Source organism: Athalia rosae, chromosome 1 (assembly GCF_917208135.1).
Source record: "Athalia rosae chromosome 1, iyAthRosa1.1, whole genome shotgun sequence".
Lineage (NCBI taxonomy): Eukaryota > Metazoa > Arthropoda > Insecta > Hymenoptera > Athaliidae > Athalia > Athalia rosae.
This window is the reverse complement of record NC_064026.1, coordinates 27,041,736-27,069,465: the sequence shown is the minus strand read 5'-3', so window position 1 is coordinate 27,069,465 and position 27,730 is coordinate 27,041,736. Positions and strand designations below refer to the sequence as shown.

The window sequence follows — 27,730 nt, the reverse complement described above, 5'->3', positions numbered from 1 at the left end:
CGTCAAAGACGTTTCAGCTTTTCCGCTAAGACGCTCAATGGCGGTGCTAATTCCGTTTATACGCGAGTTTTCCCTCTAGACGCGGGAGTTTGCGTATAAACAGGTGCACGCTACCTACAACGTACTGTACGTCCATAAAGTACGTTACCTTTAAAACCTTCCGCTTTTGTATGTACGTACACACGTACCTTATTCCACAAAGGCGGAAAGGCATCCTTTGAAAATATGATCGCAAATCAGTTGTTACGTGAAAAATCAATATTGGTATCACGTGACACAGATTCTTTGACCGTTATAGTTCTGTGTACTACGTACGTACACTCGTCGAAATTCGGACGACATTTCGGACGACGTTAAATTGTCAGAAGAACGCCGCGGTGGGTTTCGAACGACATACGTACATACGTACGCCATATATGCAGCAGCTGCTGTCATTGGTGCATAAACGGGGACTTGAGAATTCGAAGTATATATTCGGTTTATAGCCGGGCAGCTAGCCATTATATTTTATTGAAGAGTCACGAGGTGATCCTTTGTGCTGCTTTCGACTATAGCTGCCCGGATCAAATCGCTTGGTCAGAGTTACGGAAGATATTGGACGAGTAGTTCACGGAACTTTATTCCGCCCATCTTGTGTTCGACGAACACTAGTTACGGTCACCCTTGTTCGGACGCCTCTGATCCTCCTGCACTTTTGGGAAAACTACATCTACGTGAGAAGACGGGAGAGTCTCTTACGAAATTCAGTACGTTTTTTTCTTCCGGTTGAAGAGCTAACGATCACGGTCAGAATGTTCTCGAACACTATTGAAATCGATTTCTTATTTCCGGTCTTGGACAATCGTGAAATTCGCTAAAGATCATCTACCTTTGTAAAAGAACCCTTAATTTCTTATCTATTTACAATATTCTTTATACCTGACGTAATGAGGATTACTGTCTTAGGATTACTGTCTACACGCGTAGGGTAAACTGCATTTGAAGTTGAGTGTATAAAAGTTTTTGGACTGCATTTTTACTCCATAATTTTTTGTTTCCTAGTTTTTTTTTTTCTGTTACTTCGGTACATAAGAGATGTTTTTTATCCGAACTCGCATTTTTCCCTCCCGCTCGACGACGGTTGCATTATTTTATTTTATTTTTTTTCATGCATTTGTGCGTAAGGTGATGCGGGTCTCGTTTAATTGGACCTCACTACTGTACCGTTCCGTTTTTTTGAAGAATGACTGTCATCTGTTCTTCCTTTTTTTCTATCTTGATTTTTGTACGCGCTTCGCGCGCACACACACGGAGATAGTTTTCAATTTTACGCCCCATCAATCTCCAGTAATTGGGGCAGAAGCGACACAGCTGTTACCGCCCATGCTACGCAGCTCTATCTAGGTCCTCTGTGCCGACTAGACGCCTGCACCGATGTTACACTGCTATTCTAATCGCGATACAATCCCTGATTGTTATAGAACCGAGCGTGTCACGTCATGTAACACGCCCTCGCGACAACGGGATACCGTTCACCGATTCACGTTACGGTTGATACGCGCTATAAAATTTACGGGATCATGGGAAATTATTGAAATTCATCGCGGCTTTGTAACGTCGTAAAATAACGAATTTGCCGGAGAGAGTTGAGAGGGTAAAAAAAAAAAAAAAAAAAAATTACACCTGACACGAATTTAATCAGAACGCGAATAAAGTCGTCGTCGGACGATCGTGTCGTCGTCGTTCGATTTCTCTCTCATCTTCAATCAATTTTAATGACTCAAAGCGATAATCATCGCCCCTCCGTATTCTATATGATCATCGTTCACTAATTTCAACAGTTCAAGAAATCGAATAAAAGTTTACCGAACGAGTAGTGAGATAGAAGAGAAAAAGAAAAAAGAAAAAAAAAAAAGAATTTCGAGTGTCGAGCGGATATCCATCTTCCCATGTCCGCCGAATGCGAGCGTTATACACCCCGGTGTACAGGTTTGGCCTCATAACCCCGAATACGGTGCGGAGTAGTAACTATGAAAAAAAAAAAGGGCAATCATCAGGGCGGCAGACTGTGTAACCAAATCTCTGGGCCGATTATTCACGCCCCGAGTTCGCCAGGTTTTTTTTTGCAGCGTCAGTGTCTGTGACGCTGCGACGTGCCCTTAACTGTTACGGGGGTAAAGGTATGGGAGGGTCGTTCAGAGAATAGCCCATCAATCGTCCCCATCAGGAACAGACCTTGCACGGTGCCCCTCGTCAATCCAGCTGTGGATTCGCGCCAATACGATATCCCCCGTCGAGTATGGATATGCACGGGGTATCTGAAAAAGTTGAAAATAAAAACTGCCGATTTTGAATGATGAGTAAAAGCTGAACGTGTGAGTTTGAAAATTTTTTACCATTTTCTCGAAACTAGTCAAAATGAAGCTTCTAATCCGTTTTTTAAATCCCGAAAAATCCCGACCTGTCGTCACAATGGTTTTTTCAAAAATTACTTTGTAAATTTTATATCTCGACGATTCTGAATTCGGTTCAACGAACGGAAACTGAAATAATTTTTTCCGTGTACAATTTTTGGGGTGAGTCTATCGGATAAAAACGATATCTTCTAGTAGATTTCGCCCACTCGATTGAGTAGAGTACACTCAATCAGCCTCGATACAAACATTGCATGGTTTATAAGTGAATTATTGATGAGATTGAAAAAAAGGAGAAGCCATTACGATATGAAGAAAGGAATAAGAATAAATAAGGACGAAAGAAAATTCAGTTCGGCATAAGAAACCGACGAATACGGTGATGAAATCACTTCTATATTTCCTTCTATCGCCAGAAATTCTCCCCCTATCGCAAAACGGAAAGCAAGAAGAGAAGAAGAAAGATTAGAGTAAAAGAAAAAAAAGGATATAAAAAACAGGGATCGATATTTGATCGGTTAAATTTCTCATGCCGACCCGCGGAGAAGTTTCGCAATCCCCCGTTGAAGAATATCGTCGTCGAGTGCCTGGTATAAATTGGGTATAGGTTTTTCCCCCCTAATTTAATATTCCCAGAATTTTTCAAGTCCGCTTAGAAATGATCCTTGAACGACAACGATGCCGAATCGAAAATCGCAGAAGGTCGTTTCCGCGGCTTATTTATTACACGATACCGCGATGGAAAACGTAACACACACTCGAAACTCCAACGGTCATGTGGCTCACCCTTGGCATTAATTGTAAGGCTATATTGGTGTATGTCGAGAATTTTTATTTCTCAACATACCGCGTGATCAACGCTCGCCCATCTTCTTGCGACGACACATTTCTCCTCGAACTATATAATTGGAAAAAGAATTATTCGCAGGGATAAAATGGAATGGAAGTACATACCATTGAGAAAAAAAGAGAACCCCGCTATGCGGCACTTGCGGAATTTCTTCGAGATATTTGTCCTGCTATCGTCCGTTCATTTCAAAAGGTTTCATACATTCCCCGATTTTTTAAAAAATAACCCACATTCTCCTATTCATGCCTCTTCTCTCACCGTTCGTACTTTTCGATGCGATAACTCGCGAACATCAGAGCTTTCTTTTTTTTTCTCTCTTTCTTTTCGAATATCCATATTTTTTTTTTTCTTTCAAACAGAACGTGACGTCGCGTGCCTGCGCACGGCATGTCTCGTGAAAAGTTTTGTTTCTGTAGGGTCTTTAAAAAAATCTGCGGCACGTGCGTAACTCCGCCGTGGGATTTATATGGAAGAACTTATTTCGCACGGTGGTGTCGGTGGTAGGTGTATTTCATAAGAACATCGTATACTACAAGTATACCGCGTGTGTGTACGTCGTATGTGGTAACCGCGCGTCCCACGTCTCCTCGTTATTACCTACCCCCCCGTCACTACGTCCCCTTTGAATCCTGAGAAATATGAAAATCAGATTTGCATGATAACGAGAACTTATTACCACGTTTCACATACACCCGTTGCAATGCCCGGATAAACCGAACCATCGCTAAAACGATGAAGAAAAAAAACCAAACCGAACTCAAATAACGAATAATTTTCTCATACCAATGACGAAAACTACCCCACAAATTGTCCGTGATTCTCTTTCGACTCTCCGGTGAAAAAGATCTTCCGACTTTGCCGAATATCGAATTTTATTCGAACTCACACTCCTGATGTACCCTATTCTTTTCTTTCATACACCATATTTCGCTTGTTTTCCCCGTTAACGTTGGGGTTACAAGTTTTTCGTATAAAAAATTAGAAAAAAAAAATAAAAAAAAAAAAAAAAAATACGGTATCATTACGCGGCACCGGAGCCCTCGAGGATGTTCGCGGTTACTCTGAAATATTAAATTCGTGTCGGTCGGAGCAGTCGGTTTATTGTGCTTAGACGAAGGTAGTACCTAACTAGGTACCGAGATGCTCACCTTTATCCATCCCACCAACGATGTATATTACATACATTTATACATACGACGTGTATGAGCGTACGAAATGTACCCACACACACAGCCATCCGAGTACATCGTACTTTGTTATTCGCTGAATTATTCAGCCATTTTTCAGCTAGACTTATACTATAATACAGCTGGACCAGCGTGTACGATGCATGTGCGTGTAGGTGATGTAAAATTTACGGTAATAAGCAAAAACGTCTCAACCAACGGAGAAATTATTTATTCCAGTTATCGCGAAAACGTGAAGCGCGACCCACGTCAAAATAAAAAAAAAACAAAAAAAATATCGCGAAAAATTAAGTGACGTAGAAGGGAAAAAAAAATGTAAGACCTCTTTTTTCGTCGCCTCTGTTGATCTACGTTACCTAGATAACGTCTTCTCGAGTTGTCTTAATCTTGACTAGCTGGTTAGACTCGAAGTTCCTTGATTAAAGGATTAATTATAACGCCGTGGGAGACACCTGCAGTATAATATGACGACAAGCAGTTAATATATTCAGGTTTTTATTAGGGATTATATTCTTTGCAGCTAATTTCAGATGTTGATAGCGAACGCGAGCCTTGAAAATAACCGGCGGTAGCAGCGAACCGTCGTTCGCACGAGAGACAAGGGTCGGGAATTTTCGGTATTTTTACATGTACCACGTATACCATACACTCAGCTGCTGATGCCGCGATGCCGCTATGAGGCGACTTTCTATAGCTGCCGAATCGTCTTGAGATTCTACCGGTTCTTTTAAGCCCGCTGGGAAATCTCACCCTTCGTATACTCGACCTCCTCCACCTATTTTCCGGCACAACCTATACGTATATCTCGGCGGATTCGTTCCGTTACGTTTCGCATTCCATTCCGTTTCGGTTATACTTAAATGTATACCTAACCCACCTTGTATATATACCTTCGTTACGTTATAACCCCGCTGCTGCAGTTTCCGTAAATGAGAAGACCCCGATTTAATTTCGGATTCAGTGATTAGGGAATACGATATTCTGCTGACCCGAAACAAGTTAAGAGATTTGTAAAAAGAGAAAGAAATATAAAAAAAAGGAAAATATACGAAGGCACGCCTGATTACATTCGGTTTGAATTTTCTCCTCTTTTCTTCCGCCTCTCTGCTTTACTCGCGGGACTTTTTGTTTCAACGACGATGAAATTTTTCTCTCAAGGAGTATAAGTGTACATATACATACGATCGCTTAGCGATTCCAAACCAGCGCTTTAAGCCCCCCCCCCCGTCAATTTATTATTTCACACCCCTTGCATCCCCTATCCGTTCTCTTCCTTACCGACCAGGCTATCAGTCGGAAAGTCAACTATAAATTGGGGAGGAAGACCAACTGAAATAGCAACACTCCAGACTAAATTTATCAAAGTAGATTGAGCTGTTTGTATTAGATTCGGAATTAGAATCCGCGACGACGACGATCACGACGATTACGATATTCCGATGAAATTTTCATCGCTTCTACAGTTTCGGGTTTCGAAGACCTTGATTCCGTTCGATGAACGCGCGGTAGGGAAATTTCGACGGTGAAACATGAGAGGAAAACTTAAGAGAGGAACATCGTACGCTTACGTGAAACGAGAATAGAAAGCCGTTATAGTTGTTGCGTACGTACATACGGGGAGCACACTTATCTCAGCAACTACGTAATTAATAAGGGTCTTCGTTTATTACTTTGTCCCCCGTTTTCACCGTCTACTTAAGATCTTATTACATGAGGTGCTCACGTCGCTCGCGTTTACTTTGCTACTAATTACTTTACAACGCGCGCTTGTCCCCCCCCCCCCCCCCCCATCCAGTCGTGGTTCTGTGTACTTCAACACATTCGTGTGCTCCGCATGCATACGAGGATGTGTAAATCGCGTGAATTACTTTAAGGTGCAACCGAGAGGTTTTGATACTCCGTTCCCAATTATAACCCAATCAAACGATACAACGTAGGGTTCACATCCGGCCAAAAATCGGACGGGCTTTTCCTCCGAAAAATGCGAAAAACCAGATTAGAAAACACGGCGGAAATTGTGGAGTTATTTTTAATCGGAGCTGGACCGGAATGTCAAACTTTTCGGTCGTTTTCATTTTCAAAGGATGCGCGAGACGAGTAACTCTCGAAGATTCTCCGAAGCACCGTTCGAGTGGAACCGGAGGAATTAGGTATTTTCGTGTTTCGTAATTCCCTGCACTTGAGCGGAGATGAAATTTTGTTTTTCTCGCACATCATCGAGGGAGCATCGCTCCGCCCGGTCGTACGTACCTATGAAATAAATCAGAAAGTTTGCGGAAGGTGAGATAGTGGCGGCAGTAAAACGCGCAGAACTAATTAAAGACCGCTAGAAATCCTGGGGAGAAATTCAGTGCTTCGCGTCTTGGATTTTGCTCTTGGTCTTGGCAAGTGAGCGAGCGAACGAAAGGGGGTTGCGAAACCAGGGCGAACCATTAACCGGCAACTACTATTTCCTGCTTCCAGACTATATCGCTGCATTCCGATATATATGTTGTACTTACCTATACATACCTATATCGTGTATACAACATACCGAGAACGGAGCGATTCGACAGACCGCAACCCTCCGGGGGGGCTTCGCTCTTCGCAGAACCCGCACCTCTCTGTCCAACGGCGAACGTCTCTAAATTATTTGGTTTTATAGCGATTTTTTTACTTTTTTTATTTTCTATTTCGCTAATATTAGTTTCATTTCCTTACCACCACGCGAGTTACGCAAATATACCGTTACTACAGATTATTTTCCAGCGCTTCACCGCAAACTATATACTGTACAGTATTTTGGATCTGAACTTAAGAGGAAAATCTACCCATCTTACTTAAGCGCCCAAATATTCTGATCGAATTCGTTCGCCCGGATTCCACTTTGAGATTGAATAAATTCGGTGCTTTTTGAGTTTGATCATTTTTACGGCACGGACCTCCGTGGCGCAAGAGTTCATCGAAAGTGGAGGATATATAAGTGGCGAGCATCCGCTGGTTGGTAAGGCGTGATAATGACGCTTTACACTCGCTTTGTCGCATCATATTTCAGCGCTCCGATTGCCGATTTTATTAGAATTAAGTCGAAACGAAAACTCGACCCGATTTGTATACGGAGAGAACGTGTTTTTCCCGAGAAACGGGACGAACGTGGTAGTAGTATCCGTACGACGAAAGGCTGCATTATCACGAGAATTCCACGCATTCTTAGGTGTTGAATAAGCAGCCGACATCCGACTCGTAGCTTTCGGACCAACGCGTATCTAGATACCCTCAATAAATATTCTTCTCGCCTTCTCTGTTTCAGGTAAGCTACACTCACCAACACCCCCTTATACATACATGTGCACGATGACGTTAATCTTACCATACGCGGGGTCAACGACGTAAGTGAACACTGCAATCTGCCAAGATTATCACGTTGTAATATTAACACGGAAATTTCATTTACGCCCGCCGTATACGAGTACATAAGCGTTTCCATACTGTGTCTGTTTACTGTGTATGATTATCTCGCACCGAAATAATGCTGTCGCAAACATTCGGCCAAATCGATCTCTTCGGAGGTATGCGATATTCGTTAAAATAACGGGGGAAGGGGAAGGACTCGCTATTTTTCTTTTTTTTTTGTTTCTAATTTTATTCATGCGTTTAGGATAATTACGGCAGCGTTCGTAAAATTACGGATTGAACTTTATTTTATTTTATTTTATTTTATTTTTTTTTTAATTATCCTCGGCGACCGTCTACTTCTACCGAATCACATACCACGCGAGGTACGCATGGTTATAGTCTCGCTTTGATAAATGCCTCTGTATAAGGTTTCAATACGACGATACTACCCACGCACTCTCACGATAATTTACATTTTTTATAGCCCTCAGATGAAAATACCGAATTTATTTTAGAACCGGTAACACGGACAGCAAGACCGGCTACGCGTATAACACTCGTTACAAGGATATCGCTTCGGAAGTATTTTATATCCATTTTAGAAAGACGGTGAATCTTTTTTTTTTTCTTTCTTTCTTTCTTCTTCCCCTCTCGGTTCGATCGATATCATCGGGGTGATCAATTTCCTTTATATCGATTGATATTTATCTCCGTTTTATACCGTAATGTAGAGTCGGTTGTAGGGAGAGAGAGAGAGAGAGGTGTAGCACTTTCCGAAGATCGCATGCATGTATATACCGTATATATATGCGGCGTCGTAACGAGGTTAAGCTCGGCACGAGCTTTCGGTGGCAACCCGATTGACTAGAGTCTCGCTGGACGGACACAAAAGACGGCCTTCTGAGTGGAATATGACGGCGAGAAAAAAATGCGGCGAGGTAGAAGAATAAAAGAAGCGATGAAAGGTCTCGCTGATCGATCATCTCCGATGTATAAAGTCGGTGAAAAGCCTCGTTGAGAGAAAAGAAAAGAAAGAAAAGAAAAAAAAAACCTCCCTTACTCTCTCTCTCTCTCTCTACCGTTCTCTTTCGTCTATTGTAATACCGTTGATTTTTGATTAACCGGAAAAGCGTAGAGGAGAGAAGAACAAAGCGATCTCCGATTGATATTCCTATTCTCGGTCAATGTCAAACTCCGTGAAGTTTTACATGCTCTCAGATTACACGGATTATCTCGCGTAAAGGTGCGACGATGCAGCGATGTAACTTACAAAGGTATACCACATCCGTAGATAGAATCTCATTCTCATTCAACGCTACGAAACCCTGACTAACTTACACTAAGTCATATAAATATGCATAAATTATGTTTAAGTAGCGCCGCGGTGCACACGCAACGCGTGCCCGTATTATAATTTTTTTCCAATTTATATCCGATCTCCTACACGTTGCTCTGGAATGTAGATTTCTCTTCACAATTCATTCTAGCGTCGAGTTCATCTCGAGTCATACATCGCAGGTGAAAATTTCTAACAGCGCTGGTGAATCCCGTCACTGATATTCGATGTGTAACTCGCGAAAAGTTTTACAGAAAATTCGTGGACAGATCTTTTGTATCCGGTGTTAATGGACTCGGTGTATCCGAACGTGGTTATAATACCGTACCAGGGCACCTCCCATCTACTTCGCTACCGTGCGCGCAAAGTAGATATTCTCGTGGAGCGTATAACAGAAAAATCGAGGCGCCCATCGCATCGTAGCTTCGTAGCCATCGTCGTTCAAGTACCCGTGTTGACAGGCGTTGTTTTTTTTTTTATTTTTCTTCCCACGGGAACGAGACGTGACGTTCGTCGTTCCTAGTTACGCAACTGCAGCCGCGGCAATGCCGTCGGTACATCTCGTCGGCGTATCATCAACGAGATGCTGGATGCATGTTACTGTCTGTTTCTATTTTTCCCCCTCCTCTCTTTCTCCGGGGATTTTCTCGACGTACGGAGTCTTAGGCGCCGTTGATTCATGGGACTCTTTCGATTTGGTTTTTTTCAGCATGAACCGCGTATCCTCGGTACATAATGTTCGGAGAAATGAGAAAACAAGCTTATGCGGCGAACGGGATTTATTATCCGGGATAACCGGTGATAATTTGACTGTATTTCATCGCACGATTACGACGTGTTCATAACGTATACATCAGTTTCTCTGATTTACGATTAATTATCATCATCGGAGAGGTTTTGTTCCGGAGATGGAAAAAAATAAAAATTCGGTGAAATCGTCGTCGCGTCGGCTTGCACTCGAATTACGCGATGTGGTAGTTCGCCCGCATTTTGAACTCGTCGCGCAAAAGTTATATATATTGTTTGCTCCTACCTCCTCGTACGGTAGGACGCGTCATATTATTATTCGCGTATAAGGACACGAGGGGTTTGTTCGTGCTATTAACTCGTCAACTGTTGCGGTAATGAGCTTTTCAAATGCTCGTTATAACTCGGTCGAGAATAACGAATATTTAATTGAGTTCAATCGTTCGCGATAAAACGCTCGGCTCTGCATCGCCGTGGCCCAATGGTGCAACCGACGTATTTCGTACACATTTTGTTTATAACGACTCGAACTTTGGAGCGTCATCTGCAGCGCACTTTTTTACCTCGCGTATACCGTACCGCAGCCTACGCTTTATCTTAATTATACGATAACACACACCATATTCTGACAATTAAAATAACTCAATTAGATATCGTCCGAAATGTATTTCATCCGGGCATTTATATTTTTACCGAGTAACATTTAACCTACGATTTGATATATCATGCCCGTTTAATGGCCGCTTTTTCATTACCTCCGCATCGCGACGGTGGCCAAAGCTAATTAATTAGAATTCATCCAAAGTATGTTTTGTAAGTATGTGTGTGGTCATTGCTAATGGAATTTCCCTGCTGCGTTCGATCCGCGATGGGCTCTTACGCCGGAGTATATGGTCGATTCCAGCAGTTCTAAGCACCGTTGCAGCTCTGGTCAGTTCGTCGGGAAGAATTTTTTAACGGTACACCCAAAAGTGAACGAAAGAATAGATGAGATTTATTTCACAGGAATCCGATCTAATTCAATAATACGAATTCGGACCGCTGATGATATTTCTCGTGTGTACACGTCTAATCACATTTTGCAACGTCTTATTTATACGTAATACAGCGACAAGTTGTTCGCCAGGTCTTCTTCCTCGCAGCGATCTTCGTTTTACCGCCCACGCGAAGCTTCGTCATTCGTAATTGCATTACATTTGCCAGGCACGCTTTTTTTTTTTACGCTGATCTAATTACTCTGGTACTTTACCGAGGCACGGAACGGTTGTTTCTTTAATATTCTCTCGGTGTACACTTATCACAACTCGTACAATCGCGTAATTGCAGCTATCGTTGAGATTAGCTACTGGTGAATAATAATTATTCATCTATAAAAATGGCAAGCTCGTTCGTACATTTATTTCCTACTCGCGAGTCGTTTTTCGTCGAAGACAATCGAGGGTATTTGAAAACGAGACGCCATCTTGTTGCTGCTGTCACTCGCAACTCGTCGACCTCTTAGGGGCAACGTTATTTCTGTGCTGGGTCGTTTGAATTGATTTAACGGCACGTTAAAGTTTAGCCAAGTCTCTCCGTATTTACGGGTCACTTATACACCGAGAGACCTCGTCGCATCCAGATATCCGATACATGCATGACCCAGTTGAGCGCGTTTATTGCGCGGAGCAGATCGAAATCCCGGTTACATTTCCGTGCATATTAAAATTGTACGCCAAAGCGGCCATCCGCACGCAACCCTACGATCTACTGCGATGGACTTCGGCCTACTTCAGAGCTCTGGCGAACGGAGAGGAACCTCCCGTGAAGGTAAAATTCGTCCGCGAGCTACTATCGAGACACGATTTTAAACGGATTACTGCCCCTCGAAGCGAAGACTGGAGTATCCGCCGTTCGGCGAGCCCGGCGGCGTCACCCCCGGGTACCTCAAGGTCCTTCGCGCTCAATTCGGTGACGCGGAAAACGTTGAGATTGACCAATTGTTGGCACGTTGGCGAGGCGTCGATATGCCGGAGTCGATATTGTATCAGATCCTGATGATCGGTGATTTCTTTCGACGGGGTTGTTCGGTTCAAGAGTTCTTAGCGATTGGATGTGGTTTTCTGGGAAACGTGAGACGATTTTTTGTCTATGAATTTTCGAAAATTTCCAACCTTGGTTACGATTTCTGTAGAATCTATTCGAGACCATGATCTACGTCTGCGAACTTTTCACCGAGGAGCCGGAAGGCGGTTCAGCCATGATACCCTTAAAAAGGTTCATCGACCTCTACGCTTTTCTGGCCAATCTTCACTGCTCGGATCTACCGAGGCCAGAGAGATCCGTCTGCGGTGAATCGAGCGTTTACTCTGGCGAGGAGTGTCTCGATCCATCAAAAGTCGCGCTGCCGGGATCCAGAATACGTTCCGAAGACTTCGCCGAGGTGAAGGTTTTTTTCATCTTATTTCTCTCGACCGTAGAAACAAGTCATCCGCCATATCCCTTCCTTCTCAGACTTCGGAGTCGGATTCGCCGGACGTTAATTCCCTGTCGCAATGTAGCGGCGCTGTAGATGACGTCAGTGAAATTGCGATAACACCTTGCGGAATCACTGCCTCGTTGACGGATGAAAAGTCATCCGATAATCGGCGTTCTTCGGAGGTCAGTCGGCTTCCGAACGCTACTCGTAGATCGGAATCGAATCGTTCCCAAATCTCCGTTAGGGATGAGGAGAAATCAACGAAGAGAGAAGAATCGCAGCCGCGAACAGGGTCAACTGACGGCACGTCGATCGTTGACCAGACTCCGGTTTCACCGGGTAGCAAGACTTCGGCTGCTCTCGCTTCGGAAACGTCGAAGGAAAATGTTTCCGATGACGAGAAGGATGAAAAATCAAACGACGGCGTCGACGAAGATGAAGCGGCTGATCAGACTTCCGAAGTATTCGAGGTAGACCGTTTCCGAGTCACCCGATCACACCAGTCTTCTATTTCAACCGAATCTTTGGCCCGCTTCAGGGCTACGGCGCGGGGCGAGCCGACGAGGAGGAAGAGGAGAATATCGCGGATATGGAAACGTACGAGCCGATAGGACTGGATACCCTCCTCGAAGGGATCTGCGAGTGCCTCGAACCCGGCGAAGAAAAATCACCCGGAACTCCACCTCCTCCCGATCCCGTCGAAGAGTTCATCGAGCGAATGCACGAGGCTTTTCCACCCCCCTTCGTTGCACCAGTTGTTCCGGGAATAGGACCGTTCGTTCCCGATGACCACGTCACGGCTGTTTGCCTCTGGCTAACAGACTGCGCTAGACGTCAAAGCGGCCTCGTAGGGCCCAGAAATATCAGACATTTTCTCTGTCCCTCGCTGGAGGAACGTTCGATGTACGAAGAAGCGGAGAAAACAATGTTCAAGTGCGTTTGAAGTACGGGAAGAAGAAACCGGGACCGTACCGCGCTCTCTTTAATGTTTGCCCGTCGGTTTTTTTGAACGTAAAAGTAGAAAATTATCGGAATCAACGAAATTTACGCCATAAAAGCTCGAAAGTTGAAAGTATTCAGAGCGGGTACATTACGCAGGAGTAACTTGTGCGCTTGAGTGTCGTAGCAGTTGTTCAGCGAAAATGTAACTCGGTAACTGAGATCGGGGTGCGTTAACGTCGTTTTCTGATCTTTGAAAGCCCTTTAAATTTAGGCACTTGACCGACGTTTTACGTCGAGAGGTGTAAACGCCATTTAGAAAGGGATTGAAGCCTGGCGGCTAATAATAACCGACGTCTCGCAAAGCTTACCGCGTACACGGAAATGGTAAAGCCCGATATTATTTTCCCCCCTCTTCAAAACCACGTCCGTATTTCTTCGTTTTATTTCCCCCCCTTTTTTTTTCTCCCAATTTTTTTTTTTTTTCTTCGTACGGTTCCTCGAAAGGGGCGAGCGATTCGGTAAACAGTCGAAGAATCTTCGTAGCGGTAAAGTTTGAGAGTTGTGCCTATAGATACAAGAAAAAGTTGTCGTGACATCGGAACCATCGCCTCTGTCCGTCCAGCTTTATAGCTTCCCTCTTGTCCCTCAGATTAGCGCGGTGAGAGAAGGAGAAAAAAAAATATCCGGGTAAACGGAAGCGAACGAACGCCGAGCTACACGCATCTGTCACGAGATAAGCGATACGACCCTAAAAAAATGAGAAAGTAGAGAAACAAGCTTTCTTCGCGCGGTATAAAATTACCGGACTCAGGACCCACCCCCACTATATTCGCCTATCCGTAGCACAGGGAAGAATAGTTTCATTACACTCGGTAGTGGGGCATGTAGCTTCTCTCCTTCGTAACGCCTCGCGTCGTCTTCGTTTAATACTCGGCGAGGCGATCGATGAGAAGTAAGATTCAGGCCACTGCGAATGTGACGAATGTGCGGATACGTGACCGACCTGAGAAACGTCCGTGTTACGGTGTGAAAACGTAAGTTGAAAACTGGTGGAAAAAATCAATTCTTATGTGCGCCGCATCCCTGAATATATATATATATATATATGTATGTATATATGTATAAATATGTATGTATATGTACAGGTGTGCTTGTAGTAGCGCGCCGAGACATGATGAGGAGGACGGAAACTCATTTATAGCTAAGGGCTACTGCCGCTGCCGCTGCAGTTGTGCATTCTCGAGGGTGCTCGTCCGGTTCTCAACGCGGTTAGAGTCGCTGGGGAGTCGTTCGCGCGGTTTAGTGGTTGACGTTTTTAACACGGAATAACACCGCAGCATGTTATAGCGCGGAGTTCGTAAAATTGAAACGTCAACCACGTGCACACCGGCGGTTCGTTGAGTTAATAAGGCGCTTTTCTAGAGCACTTCGGTAAAAGAGATATTTCGTACGAAAGGTGCGGAGGGACACGGCGAGGTAAAAATTTACTCGCTCTTCCCCCCGGATGAAGAACAAAAAAAAAAAAAAAACGATACACATTATACAGGACGGAACGAGGTAACCGGTCGAGCGATCGAATAGCAAAAATCGTGATATCGCATGGGTGAAAATCACACGGGTACGTAGGACGTGAACGCCATACGTCGCGAAGGGTCAACCTGCGGGCATAAATTAATTTACAGCGCGTGGGCTGGCACGGGCGCGCTTTGCGCCGCCCGTCGCTGTTAAGCTTCATTAGGCGCCTTGTGTTTGAACTCGGCGTCGTCGGTGCCGGTGGTCGTTCGACGCAGGAATCGTTTCACGGTTGCCGGAGAGTAATTATTTGAGACGCGGTCGCGCGTCTCCGACATATTTTATCCTCGTTTAAGGCCAATTCGCATCGCCGAGTCTCCCTTATCCCGCGACTCCACCTTTCGCCGGACTCCGTTCTTCGACTCGAAAAGCGGTCGCACGACGCGAATATGACCTCTCGCAAATACCGAGCGCGTCTCTGTGTTTGTAAATTTGTGATTTTCGGACTTCCTTCGTTCGGGAGGTGTCGTCGCTCTCGTATACCGTTCGTTTCGAATATACAGTCGGCTTACGAACGGAGGAGGTCGAATTGCTCCGTTGTCCTCTCCCTCTTCCTTGCCGCCCTCGCGTCTTGACTTCGGACGTTGCGTTTGCGGGGTTGTTCGCTCGGTATACCTACCCACGACTGTTGCCAGAACGTGGCGATAACGTATAGCTTCTGGCTTGCCAGTGGCATATACGTTTCGTACAGCAGTACCCTACCTACCTACCTACCACCTACCACCTACCACCTACCAGCCCTGTTGGTGCTCCCGTTGGATCCCACGAGAGCCGGACTGGCAGTGAGGCATCGCTGGGCGCGTTGCTACAGCTTTCCCACAACAAACAGGTGATACATTGCTCGGCATATTGCCACTATTCCACCCTACGCGATACTCTATTCGAAACCCCCGTTCCGCATACCGAGCTACATACACCCGCTTTTCCGCACGCTTATTATTGTAAATCTTGCGAACGCGCAACCTACTTTGAGCTTTGAAAAAAAACAAAGCCAGTGAATTATTCACTTTTTCAGGTTCGGTAACTCGGATATTTGTCGCTGTTGGTTTTGAGAGTCTCGAGATTTGTGATTTTTTAGCCCCATTGAATCTTTGAGTCGTCGTTGCCGCTGCCGACCAACGTTGAAAGGGGTTGTGTTCTGCTTCTTTTTTCACCTTTCTTTTATTTTTGGAACCGTGAAAGGACCAGCGGGTTCAAAGCGTGCAATTAAACGCCCCCTACCCGGTGCCCCAGTTTCCTCTTACGTTACCAAGAGAACACCGAGGCGGTGTACCATTATTCAGATTCTCCTTCGCACTCTGCGCCGCTCGGTGGTTTCAAGGGTGAGAGCGAAGAGAAAAAGTAGTAGGGGCAAGAATAAGCGGTCGTCGGAAGGAGACGCCCGGGCTAGGAGGGATATAACAAACGTGGAGCGGAAAGAAGCCACGGTGGTAATAAATCAGCCGATTAAGATGAAACAATATTAGTGGGTCGTAAAACAGCCACGTTGCTCGGTTCCCCCTCTTTTTTAACGTTGAAATTTCCCTCCCCCTCAATGCTTCACGATTGCCGTTATAATTATCACCTTTTTTATTTATGTTATTTACTATTTTTTTTTTCTGTTTTTTAGTCAAGTTTTATTTATTTTCATTTCCTTCTGTCTGGTTTCTCTTTGCCTCGTTCGTACCTCACATCGGCCCGGTAATGTTCGAGGGTAATCAACAACTCGGTGTGGTTAGCGGCATTATCACCACCCACATTCAACCACCCAGCAACAGCATCTTTTAACTCGACGGAAGACAAACACTTCTTTATTCGCATCCGTCAAGTTATCTCATCACGCCGTCTCTCGAGATGGTGTACGCGCGTAATTCTCACACCGACACCTACCTACTTAACTGCGGGCTATTTTTTGTGGCTTCAAACGAAAGAGAAAGACAAAGAGCGAACGAGGAAAGGTGAAAAAAGAGAAAGAGGATGAGAAGAGAGAGAGAAGATAAAGGGAATTTAACGAGTAACGGTACATTCGCGATTCACGTTCGCACTTCTTCGGCAAAGAGACTTGTATATCTCGACACTCGCCGGTCTTCTCAACTTCGCCGAATCGTCGTTGGTATCGTTAACGATGATATCGATGGCCAAAAAGCAGGAAGACGTCAGCCGAATAATCGAACAAGCGAATAAGCTTCGAAATGACATTACTTTCGGAAGTGCTTAATTTTCATGTCTTTTTCTTTCTTTTTTCCTTTCTGTGAACGTTTATGCGATACGTGCGTTTTCTAAAGAGTCAAAATCTTTCTGCTTTATTTTCACGTAATATTTTGCGGGGTGGGTATTTTTTTTTTTGAGCAACCTCAATTGTTCTAAATTGATCGTGCTATTTGTTCATCTTCTTTTTTGAAAGTGTAATGTATACGTATACATTCTCGTACGAGAGCCCCTGAATTTGTATGGCGAGAAGCGTTAGTCTAATTGCCTCGTCTGGCCTTTCATTAAATCGCATTAATATCACGTCGTTAATCTCAATATCAATTGCACTCTGCGTAATTAACCTATATATCTATACAACGCGCTACAAAAAGGTATAGGCAAGGCGAATATATAAATCAGCGATCAACCGATAAATCTATTCGGTTTATTTTTTACCGATTTCCATCAATTTATTAACTCGTCACACTCTTGAGCGTATCAATGTCGCCTGAGTTACTTCAAATGCTTCAATATTATCTGAAAGATTTCAACCACTTGCGAATGAAACGAAATCTCGCATACACGTATTAGCTATTATTTCTAAAGTATATTCCCGTTTATTCCTTAAAAATTGATGTTTCACGATTTCTCACAATAACCATTAGGCTTATCGGGATTTCCCGTGGGAATTGAATACGCGGGCTTCGTACGACCTTGAACCCTCGTCTCTTCCTATCTTATCAACCTTCTCGGTAACTCGTACTCCCCGCGAACCAGTCGAAACGACGAACGGGACGTGTGTCAAATCGAAAGATGGTCCTCGTGCCCTTTCCAGCCACGCGAACCAGATCGTTTCGCGCGTAGAGTTGTTTTTTACCACCGACGGTTCGTCGTCTGCTCCATTTTTTCCGTCGAACGGGGAATCGGGCCGGTTTGACGTTCGAATGGCTAATTGCGGTGCGGTTACCCCTACGTCGTCGTAAGTGCATAAAACCGGGGGTGTGATTGCGGTTTTCTTTCTACACCGGTAAATTGTCGACTCATCAGGCGGGCTGCTGCTCTTTGTTTGCGTAGGATTTTCGCGGTCAGCACTCCGAAACTTAAATATCCAAGAATCCTCGGATCCTCGCATATATCCCTCCGAACCAGAAATACTCGAATCCTAAGCAAGCAGCAACGGTTCTCGCAACAAACGCGTGCCTCTCCAAAATTTCCACGTAGACAATCGTCGTACTTTTGCCGCGCGGTTATTCGAACGGTTATATTGGATTCGCCGAAGAACGGGGTGTCATATTTTCGTTAGCTCTACCGCGAACGTCACATATCGCGGGCGTCGGTTGATTTCGGGGATAAACTGCGTGCGCCGAGTGATATTTTTACGTATTACTTGAAAACATTGTATTTCATGCGAATTACAAATTTCGTATCCTATCGACTGGCGGTTTCGAATTCGGTACACGCGTCGAGTACGGTGCGTATAAAATTTATCGCGTTTCGTCAACCGGAGCGTAAAATCGATTCGTAATTACATAGATGTGGACGACGGACGGCGATTTAAAACCATTAAAAAAATACGCAACGAAACGGTCAAAAAAATATGATATTCCGTCGCACACAACGGGCGAATAATTTCGGTCATTGACATCGGCGGATTTTTCTTTTTTCTTTTTTTTCTTTGCTCGATTCCAGTCTCGGCACAAGACTTCGATCGCGCGCTTTCCTCGGTGTTCCCAAGTATTCGCACCGTCGCTGCAGCGTTACATTTGCATAGTATATACATATATACACATCCAACGTTGGGGTGTGACGTAACAATTTCTAATTTCGCTTTGCGGCAGACACGGTACAGCTGCTACGTACCAGCCATATACCGGTTGTGTTGAATTTCGCGCGAACACATCAAAATGCAGAGTGCTTATTCGCGGCTCCGTCCGTTCGGATGTAGACGGTGAAGTGGACGTAGCCTTGTCCGTTCGTCGGTTTCCAGTCGGAGGATGCGGCTTCGCCTCTGGTATATACCTGGTGTTTGATCAATGGCGTTGGGTCCCCTCCAGCTCCGAGTCTCTTCTCTACCTTCAACCGTTTCACCTCCGCAACACTCGGAGTTTGGGGAAACTTGCCAAGATCAAAGCGGTCGCTCCGCGTCAAGAGAATCCTCCGCCTAGGAATCGGCACTCGGACGCAGACCCGCGCGGAGTCGCGGTATCGCGTCGAGATGCTTCGAGCTCCTCCTATCCGCCTCTCTATCTCTATCTCTATCTCCGTAGGTGGACACATACCTCTACCGACGACCTACACCCGGTCATAGCTCCGCGGATGTAGCCACCCTTCGTTATTAAGCCAGTGCGGCGAACAGCACCACCGTTACAGAGATATACCTACGTAGTACCACGTTACCGAGTCCCCTCACCTCGAGAACTGCAGGTGCGGACCCGTGACGCGCACACGCGTCCTCACTCGCGCATCGTACATGTGGATGTGTAGCGATTCCGAGGACTCGCGAACGTGTCGGTTTGAGATGTCCTATGATATCCGAGTACCTACTCTCGGTGGTATATATAGTCGCACGTTCAAACACACGTAACGTAGGTACCGAAGTGCAGCTGGGAGATGGTATCGGTGTGTACCCCTACCTACCGTGTAACTTATATATTTGCCACGTCACGTACCGTCGTGATATTATATGTGTCCGGATGAGGGATGTTGAGGGCTGTTCGCCACCCACGCTGTCTTGACCGCACTGAAAATTGAACGATGAGGAGTGGAGCGGCAACGCGATATCGCGGAAACTTACCACCACCACCACCACCACCACCCCCAGCCGGGGCGTCTGCCGTGTAATTCCTAAAACTTGCGGGGTCGCTACAATTCGAACAACGGTGTATGGTAACGGGGTACTGTTGCTAACTACATCGTTGTTCGAACGCACTGCGAAAACTTCAACTCCGTCCAGGACAATTAAACAAGGCAAACGAGAAAACACGGCGCTAAACTGAATCGACGGAACGGTTGGTCGATTGTTCCGTTAGCCAGTTTTGTTCGCACGAGTTTGATGGAGAATTTCAGCCTAGAAACACTTGATACTAGACTTCGGTGCGGTATGTCCGAAAGACAAGGCTTCTCTCGTTTCGTAAGCATGCTAGAAATGCATGTATTTTTTTTTCCGTCCACCAGCGACCCGTACGTAGCCCGAAATACCCCAGTTCGCAAATTGGCTACGTGCATCACGTATGCGGAGTTTTACATCTATCTAGGTAACGTGTGTACGTATGATGTGTATTGCATATATTATAAATGTACGCAGTACTCACTCTTTGAAGTATTCAAGTCGAGAAAGCCCTGCGGCCCGCAGATTCGCTTCACCCCTCCGCGGAGCCGGTGACGGTGGTTCGTGGTTGGTGGAAAGGAAGTCGCGGGCAATAGGGTTATTCAGGGAAGCCCTTGCCTCCTCTTCCCTTTCCACTCGGTTCGGTGAAAGCTCTCTCACCGGGGACGCGCCGCCATATCGCCCTATAGTTACCACCGGCTCTCCGTACCTTTCAACCAACTAAGCTTTCATATTCATACATTCTTATGTATACGGGGTGTCGCGTTTCCGAATATAAATGCAAATTACCTCAGCTCCGGGAGCGCGGGGTACTTCAACACCCTTAATTTCTAATATGAAAGTAAATCGGAATAGCTTCGAACCTTTCGTGCGCCCGCCTATTCCCGGGACACTGGTTTTTCGTTCGCCGCGTTAAAATTTTCACCGAATGTCACGTTCCAAGCGAATCGCAAATGTCTTTCTTTACCTACCCACGGGCGCGCTCGATTGTCCTATCGTACTTCCTGGTAAACTGCGATCCGGACTCAGGAAGCCACCGAATAAGACGTTGGCTCCCCGTGGCGTATCTCCGGGTCACGTACGCGTTGATTAAAAATTGGGTTAATTATATCGTTATAAATGAGAAAGGCTCGAGTTCCGTTGCGGTCAGTCTGCGATTGAAGAGCTCTCGACTCGACGAGCCCTTGGCGTTCGTACCGGCGGGGAAAATAGAGAAAAAAAATAAAAAAATTATCCCTCGAATATTTCCTCCGAGCGCGTTTTCGACCACCCTCGATGGCCCGCGGGACGTTTATCTCTGTCCTTTTGTGCTCGGCAATTGGTTCCGCCTTCTCCTGGGTCATTAGAACGGATGTGCCGGACATCGAGGCAGTTGACACTAACGATCTTCGAGAAACTAGACAAGAACGCTTAAATTTGATCTTCCCCGGTGAGTCAAGGATCCCGAAACCCACCCTCTCTACTCTTCTTTCCCATTCTATCCCTCGCACGTCCCAATTACCCGGGGCTTGTTAATTTTCGGTAATAAACCACCGACGTCGGCGTCAATTCATTCTTTTTCACCCGCATCGTAATATTCCTAGCGGTGAGACTCTTCGTCGCTTCCAACAGACGATGTATATATATTTAATATCTTGAAAAGAACAGAAAAAAATCTTTCAAAGGTCTTTTCGGCAACGACGCTTGTTTTAATCGTGAGATTTGAAAATTCAATTTACGATTGTACAGGGATAAAATTATTGGAAAAACGTTTCTCGCAGGGACTAAATGGTGCGGAAGTGGAAACGTATCGGAGAATTACGACGATCTTGGAATATTCGCGGAGTCGGACGCATGCTGCAGAGCCCACGATCACTGCGACGACGTCATCGAGGCCATGCACACGAAATACAATCTCACTAATCCGTCGTTTTACACGAGGTTTTATCTTTTGATTATTATTTGAAAAAAAAAAAACATTTCATCGTTTCATCGGAATTTGTATAACCGACGTAAAACACGTTGCTCCAAGGTTGAAATGTTCCTGCGATGAGAAATTTTACGACTGTCTCCACGGTTCGAGCGACGATATCGCGGATAAGGTTGGAATACTGTACTTCAGTTTCCTAGGGACAAAGTGCTTCCGTAACGATTACCCGATCGTTGGTTGTAAGCGTTACCACCCGTAAGTTTTCAACCTTTTTCAATCTTTTTTTGCTTCCCCGCCTCCTCCTCCTCCTCTTTCGCACCAATCCACTCGTGGCCAATTTCTTTATCGCTCCGAAAATCCCGAGTTCCGCGGTCGCTTTTGCTTTCGCTCTTACGGCGCTGCCTCGCCAACGGTATAGCAAAACCCCTCGGGTTGTTTGCAGGTACCCAAAACGCTGCCTGGAATACGATCTGGACGAGCGCCAGCCAAAGATGTACCAGTGGTTCGACGTACCTCTTTACTGATTCGAGGACAATCTTCTCCGAGTACCTAGAGGTATAGGTATAGAAATCCTCCTACCTGCCGCTCGCAGACGATTTCGCAATTACTTTTTTCCCCCTTTTTTTTTTTTATTTTAATTTTTTTTCTTGGTTTTTTCGCTTTGCTTTCAAAACTAAAACAGACGTTCTACCCCGTAGTCCCGTTAGCGATTCCTTAATTAAACGAACGCTGTTGGACCAGTTCGATTCGTTTACAACATTAATGGTGAAATAAACTAGTAACGGAAATTTCTACGTCCTGATGGTATTTCTATAACATCGCGCCGTAGTTCGGTATCGGGATACCCGCGATTCTACGGGCGTGTAATGTAATTAAATTTTTCTTCAATTTTTTATTTCACCAGATGAACAGGACACGTCCCTACGGTTTAAAATAATTAATAGCCTTCTTCTACAGCTGTTGACATATTTCGAAGTACAGTTAAAAATTCATGGCAAAACTAAAGTTTGCGCTTTGCCAAAGTGTTGTGTATATATTGAAAATAAAACTACTGTTTATACAACTTATATATGTATATAAGTTACATGCAATACAGATAAAGATAACCCAAGTATACCATGAGGTGATCGAACTTCTGTCCCATTCCTTTGTTTAACCTGAGGAAAAATTCACCTTCTCACGAGGCATGAAATTTGAATTCGCCAGAAATTTGTCGAACGAGGAATGGGTGAAAGGGAAAAAATAAATCCGGATACGTTTACCTCCGTAGGCGTTTTCTGAGAGGGATATAGCCGGCTCGAGAAACACGCGCGGGACCGAAAGGCCGGCGGACCCTCAGGGTTTGACGTTTTGAACCAGCGAGAAGAACACAAAGGTCACTTTATCATGCATGCGGGAAAATCCAACGATGAATCCGTACCGTATACCACTCTTGCGTCATTCCCCATACATTTCATCCTTATTTTTCTTATACCCCATCTTGTTGCTACGGTCGGTTCGAGTTACCCTTATGCTTATACCTCTACACCATCTCCGCACTTTTCCCCTCATACTTTCCTTCGATATTTTATGCATTCACTCACCCCCCCCCCCGCCCCCTAACCGATCTCACCTTTCTAAGAATCCACCGCGTGCACAGAACTTTCTTACCCAACGGTAACGGCGGGAGCAGTTCCCTTCGAATCCGACTGGAAATCCATAATTTTTCTTCTTCTTTTTCAGTTTTTTTTTCCCACTTCATTTTTATTTCATTTTATTTCTTCTTTTTTTTTTTTTTTTTTTTTGTTTTCTCTCTCTTTGTGTTACATCGCGAACTTTATTTTTCTTCGAAAGATTTGCGAAAGCTTAGACCCTTTTTCGTGGACATTTTTTATTTAGTTTTATTTAGTTCTTTTCTGCCCAGTAGTCGGAGACTTAGCGAAGTTCGGTTTATTCCACATACGTTTTCGCGGACCTAGTTTTAGGAGCTTTGATACCAGCTCAGAGCCGTTGCAAGTTCCCACCTGTCGCGACGTTATAATACCGTAAGGGGAGGATTTTGTAATTAACTAGGTGTTGAACGCGACAGCCATTTGGTTTTCAAACACGGCTTTCAAATTCGCTCTAAACCCTCGCGACGCGTGGAGTACGCAAACCGTACACCGCTAGATCTTGCATTCGCCCGACAAATTCACACTCTCTTTTTCTAGTTAACTTTGTTCCAGGACCATGCTCTCATTTTGTACCCTAGAAAACTCGAAGGAAAAATCGACATCATCTACACATGTTCTCAAATTCATTTATTACGTCACAGGTGGAGAAGGGCGAGGCAATACCGATTCTGTCGTCTCACTTTCCTTTTTTCATCCAAAATCTCTCGTACATAATAACGCATCTTCATCGATTCTCCGACAACGATTCAAAAGGGAAAGAGAATAGAAAAACGAATCCATTGCAAATTGTTCTCGTTAATGATTTTTAGAAATTATTTGGAGGGGCGTTATTTATCATGTAGAATAGATAAAAGCTCGACATGTATGTACATACATGGTTAGGCTGCGTCATTTTTCTTTTTTCGCGCGTACGTATGTAGACATATCTACCCCCCTTTCAAATGAAGAATATAATAAAATTGAGAAACGACGACGTTGAGTGGGGTGGGGGTGGCGTTACGGTAACGAGCAACTTTATGCCAATTTTCTCATCCCCTCGAGGACCACCAGAACTCTCTAGCTCCCCTTTGTTCCTGATGTATTCCGCGATCCTCTATTTTTACCATTCCAATGCCAGTGCATGAAAATTCGCGTTTTAAAACCCGTGTTGGTAACTCTTCATTTTATCCGTGTGAATGCTGATGCCGCGCTACTTATACACGGATAATAGACGTACTACGTATACATATAAAGGCGTATATAAATTACACACAGTGTACGTACATACATACATACATACAGTCGTTGGAAATTAGCACAACGTTATACGAGTACGAACGACTAGAGTATGTTTGGCTACGTCCTCGTCCAAGTGGACCAGCGCCAGGCTATCTTGGCTACCCGACAATTGCGAGGCGACCAATAAATATAGATCTATTCCAAGTCGTCTCTCGGTTACCGTACCGACGAGTGTTTGGCGAGTCTGAAAAATTCAACGACCGAACCGGAAGTACCCGTAAATGCTAGCGGAGATTCTTCCTCTATGGCTTGGCGAAAGAAATACTTTCTTCACCCACCCGACGCGGCGACGTTTCGATTGATCGATTATTATTTCTTCCGTCCGTAATGTCGCGATTGTTTTTAGCAACGAGGGAGTAGTTCTCTCTCGATCGTTTCTCCGCGGGGGTTGGTTTGAAGTTCGAATCATTCATTGAGGTATTCGATGAATTATTTCTGCGAGTCACTCGAGGTGAAGAGTTTGTTCGATCGCTCCGCGAGTCCAATACTCTCGGAGTTTCGCAGCCGTTCGATGGTTTAATTTAAAACTGGATCGCTGTAGCCGTCGATATTTCATTCTCCATTTCACGCTGCTGCTACTACCGGCGCTGCTGCTGAGTGGAGAAAAAATAAAAAATAAAAAAAAAAAAAAGAAACACCCTCCCCAGCCACCTTTTTACCTACAGCGCTGAATTTTGACGGAGCATTATTAAGCAAAAGAATGGAGTAAGGGGCCTCGAAAAAGTCTGCCGGAGACCAAAGACTCGGGAAAAATACATTCGGATGGTTATTTGCACGGAGGAGTTTAAAGGACATGAATATAATTCCCCTTTTACGAAGGTGAAGAAAACAATAGGAATACAACTGTCTTTTTTTTTACGGGTTCTTTGAAGAGAACATCGTCCGGACCGTTACGTGCGAACTGACGAATCAAGCTCGAAGCTTGGAAGAGTCGCCGGTGACGCATAAGCGGCTAAAATTCGAGCATAAAGTGGCTCGAAAATAACGAGGAAATATGAAAGAAATGCAGGTGAAATAAAGGAGCGAAAAGGTGTAGGGGGGACGACGTACCCTAATTGGGATTATTTTAGAGTCTACGGTGAACCGGAGAGAAAAAAAAAGGCTTTCCGAACTCGTCGTATTTCGTCGGCGTAATTTCATCACTCGATTCAACATTGGTGTATAACAAGTTACTCGGGGACAAGTGAAGCAAATTTATTTTCTTCTATTTTTGTTTTTCTTTACTTTCGTTGAAATATTTTTGTTAGGTAACCCGCTGCGTTTTCCTTACAGTTCGCTTCAAAGTGAAAGCTTACACAGGTATATATATGTATACATATGAAAACGAGCACAGCACGCGGTACGAAGAAGAAGAAGAAGAAGAAAAAGTAGAAAATGACAAAGATCAAGCAGAAGGAGAACAGAGAGAGAATTTATCCGGGACTAATTAACCGTATAGAAGGTATCCTCAGACGCTCCGGCGTGGTAATTCACTCTTGTTTTTGCCCCGGTCATCGTCCTCGCCCTCCTTCAGCTTAATTAGAAGCTCAGTCGACGAAAGGATCTCCCGGGGGTACGATTCCGCGAGTATCGCGAACAGCCCTAAATTTTCTTCTCTTATTCCCGCGCCCCTCATTTTTTTTCAACTATTTTTTCTACCGTTTTTGTTGTATCCGTTCAATTAACCGGCCAGAAGTTGGAGGAGTCAATGTCGCGGCTCATTGGAGTTTATTGCCGATCTGCGAGAGAGTGTCTTCCGCTCCGGGGGGGGGTAGCGGGGTAGGGGGTTATTTTGGTTAATTCAATTATTTTTACATCCCGCAACTTTCGTCTGAGAAATAACTTTCGGACAATTTTGAATAATTCACAAAGCGTGAAATTGTTATCCGCGTTTTCAGCAACCACCGCCGGACAATCGCTCCGGGTTGCGGGTTTACCGTACTGACAAATTTGGCAGCGAAAGTTTTGGCACGAATTTCAATTAGGTCACTATACGAAGGTAACACGCTTCCTATACACATACACACCCTACGAACCTCGTTAGGGAAGTTCGTAAAATTTCGAGGCTGTAAATTGCATATCTTGCTATACGTTTATTATGTACAGGTATACGCGACTCGCACGAACAAAGGACCTTGTTCCATCAAAATTATCCGCAGGTGAACCTGCGCCGAGTCACGTCGTGCGGCGTACCTATACACAACCCTTTGAGTGGAGTACCTATTCGCGAATTTTGCCGTTCGAAACGCACCGAAATCGAGGCTTGAAAATTAATTAAACATTTCTCGCTTTCCCTTTAATTTACTATTCGAGTTACTTTTTTATCTTCCACTGCGGAAAATATTCCAATAAAATTGATATCAGATGAGCTGCTGCTCCCATTTTTTCTGCAGCACGGACCCTCCAGGAAAATGACGCGACCAGCCGAGTTTCGTTCTTTTCATTCCGTATTTCTCTTCTACTGCAGGATAGATTTTCCAATAACACGAAATTCCACTCCCCCGCTTATTCGTATTCTCTTCTTTTTTTTCTTTTTTTTTTCATCCCCTTTTATATAGATACTGATGAACCCGCGAACGTGACTTTTCCTCCACCTCCATCGTTTCAGCTGGATTTTGATTAACGGGGAGTTTCGCCGGTTTATCTCCACCATTTTCAAATGACTGAAGTACATCTTCGTTTGAACTTATATACACGACGTCGTGATCGTTCTTCTCAAATTTAAATGAACTCGGTGAATTCTTAAATCTTCCATTCGTGCATATAATTTCTCAGAGTCATAGCCGAATTAATACGGCTCGAGTTTTAGGAAAAGACGTTCGTCTTTTCCAAAATCTAAGAGATTGTTCCGACCTTTCACGTAACGCGCATCCACCCTGAGATTCAATCACAGCCCGTACCCCTTCAACCTCCTCGGCTAACAGCTAATTATTACTATCATCATCATAATCTGAGAAACGCGAAGTTCTGGAAGGTCTCGCGGTGTTATAATGACAGAAATAATTAGCTCTGAAAGCGACCGAACTACCCTTACATAAATTTTCGCGCGCGCGATCCGA

General features: G+C 44.6%; 3 protein-coding genes across 8 annotated transcripts in view; all 3 read left to right on the top strand.

Moving 5' to 3' along the window:
• The window catches only part of LOC105683476 (transmembrane protein 132E), a 168,297-nt gene that overhangs the window by 63,525 nt on the left and 77,042 nt on the right, over positions 1-27,730 (top strand). The window lies entirely within an intron of this gene.
• On the top strand, positions 12,352-13,659 carry LOC125499720. Its single transcript, XM_048648883.1, has one exon. It carries the CDS (start codon positions 12,933-12,935, stop codon positions 13,284-13,286), a length of 354 nt encoding a protein of 117 aa, XP_048504840.1. The 5' UTR covers positions 12,352-12,932; the 3' UTR covers positions 13,287-13,659.
• LOC125499719 (phospholipase A2-like) lies at positions 20,977-22,825 on the top strand. Its single transcript, XM_048648882.1, has 4 exons — positions 20,977-21,282; positions 21,614-21,773; positions 21,865-22,017; positions 22,205-22,825. The coding sequence occupies exons 1-4, from the start codon at positions 21,129-21,131 to the stop codon at positions 22,284-22,286; spliced, it is 549 nt and encodes a 182-aa protein (XP_048504839.1). The 5' UTR covers positions 20,977-21,128; the 3' UTR covers positions 22,287-22,825.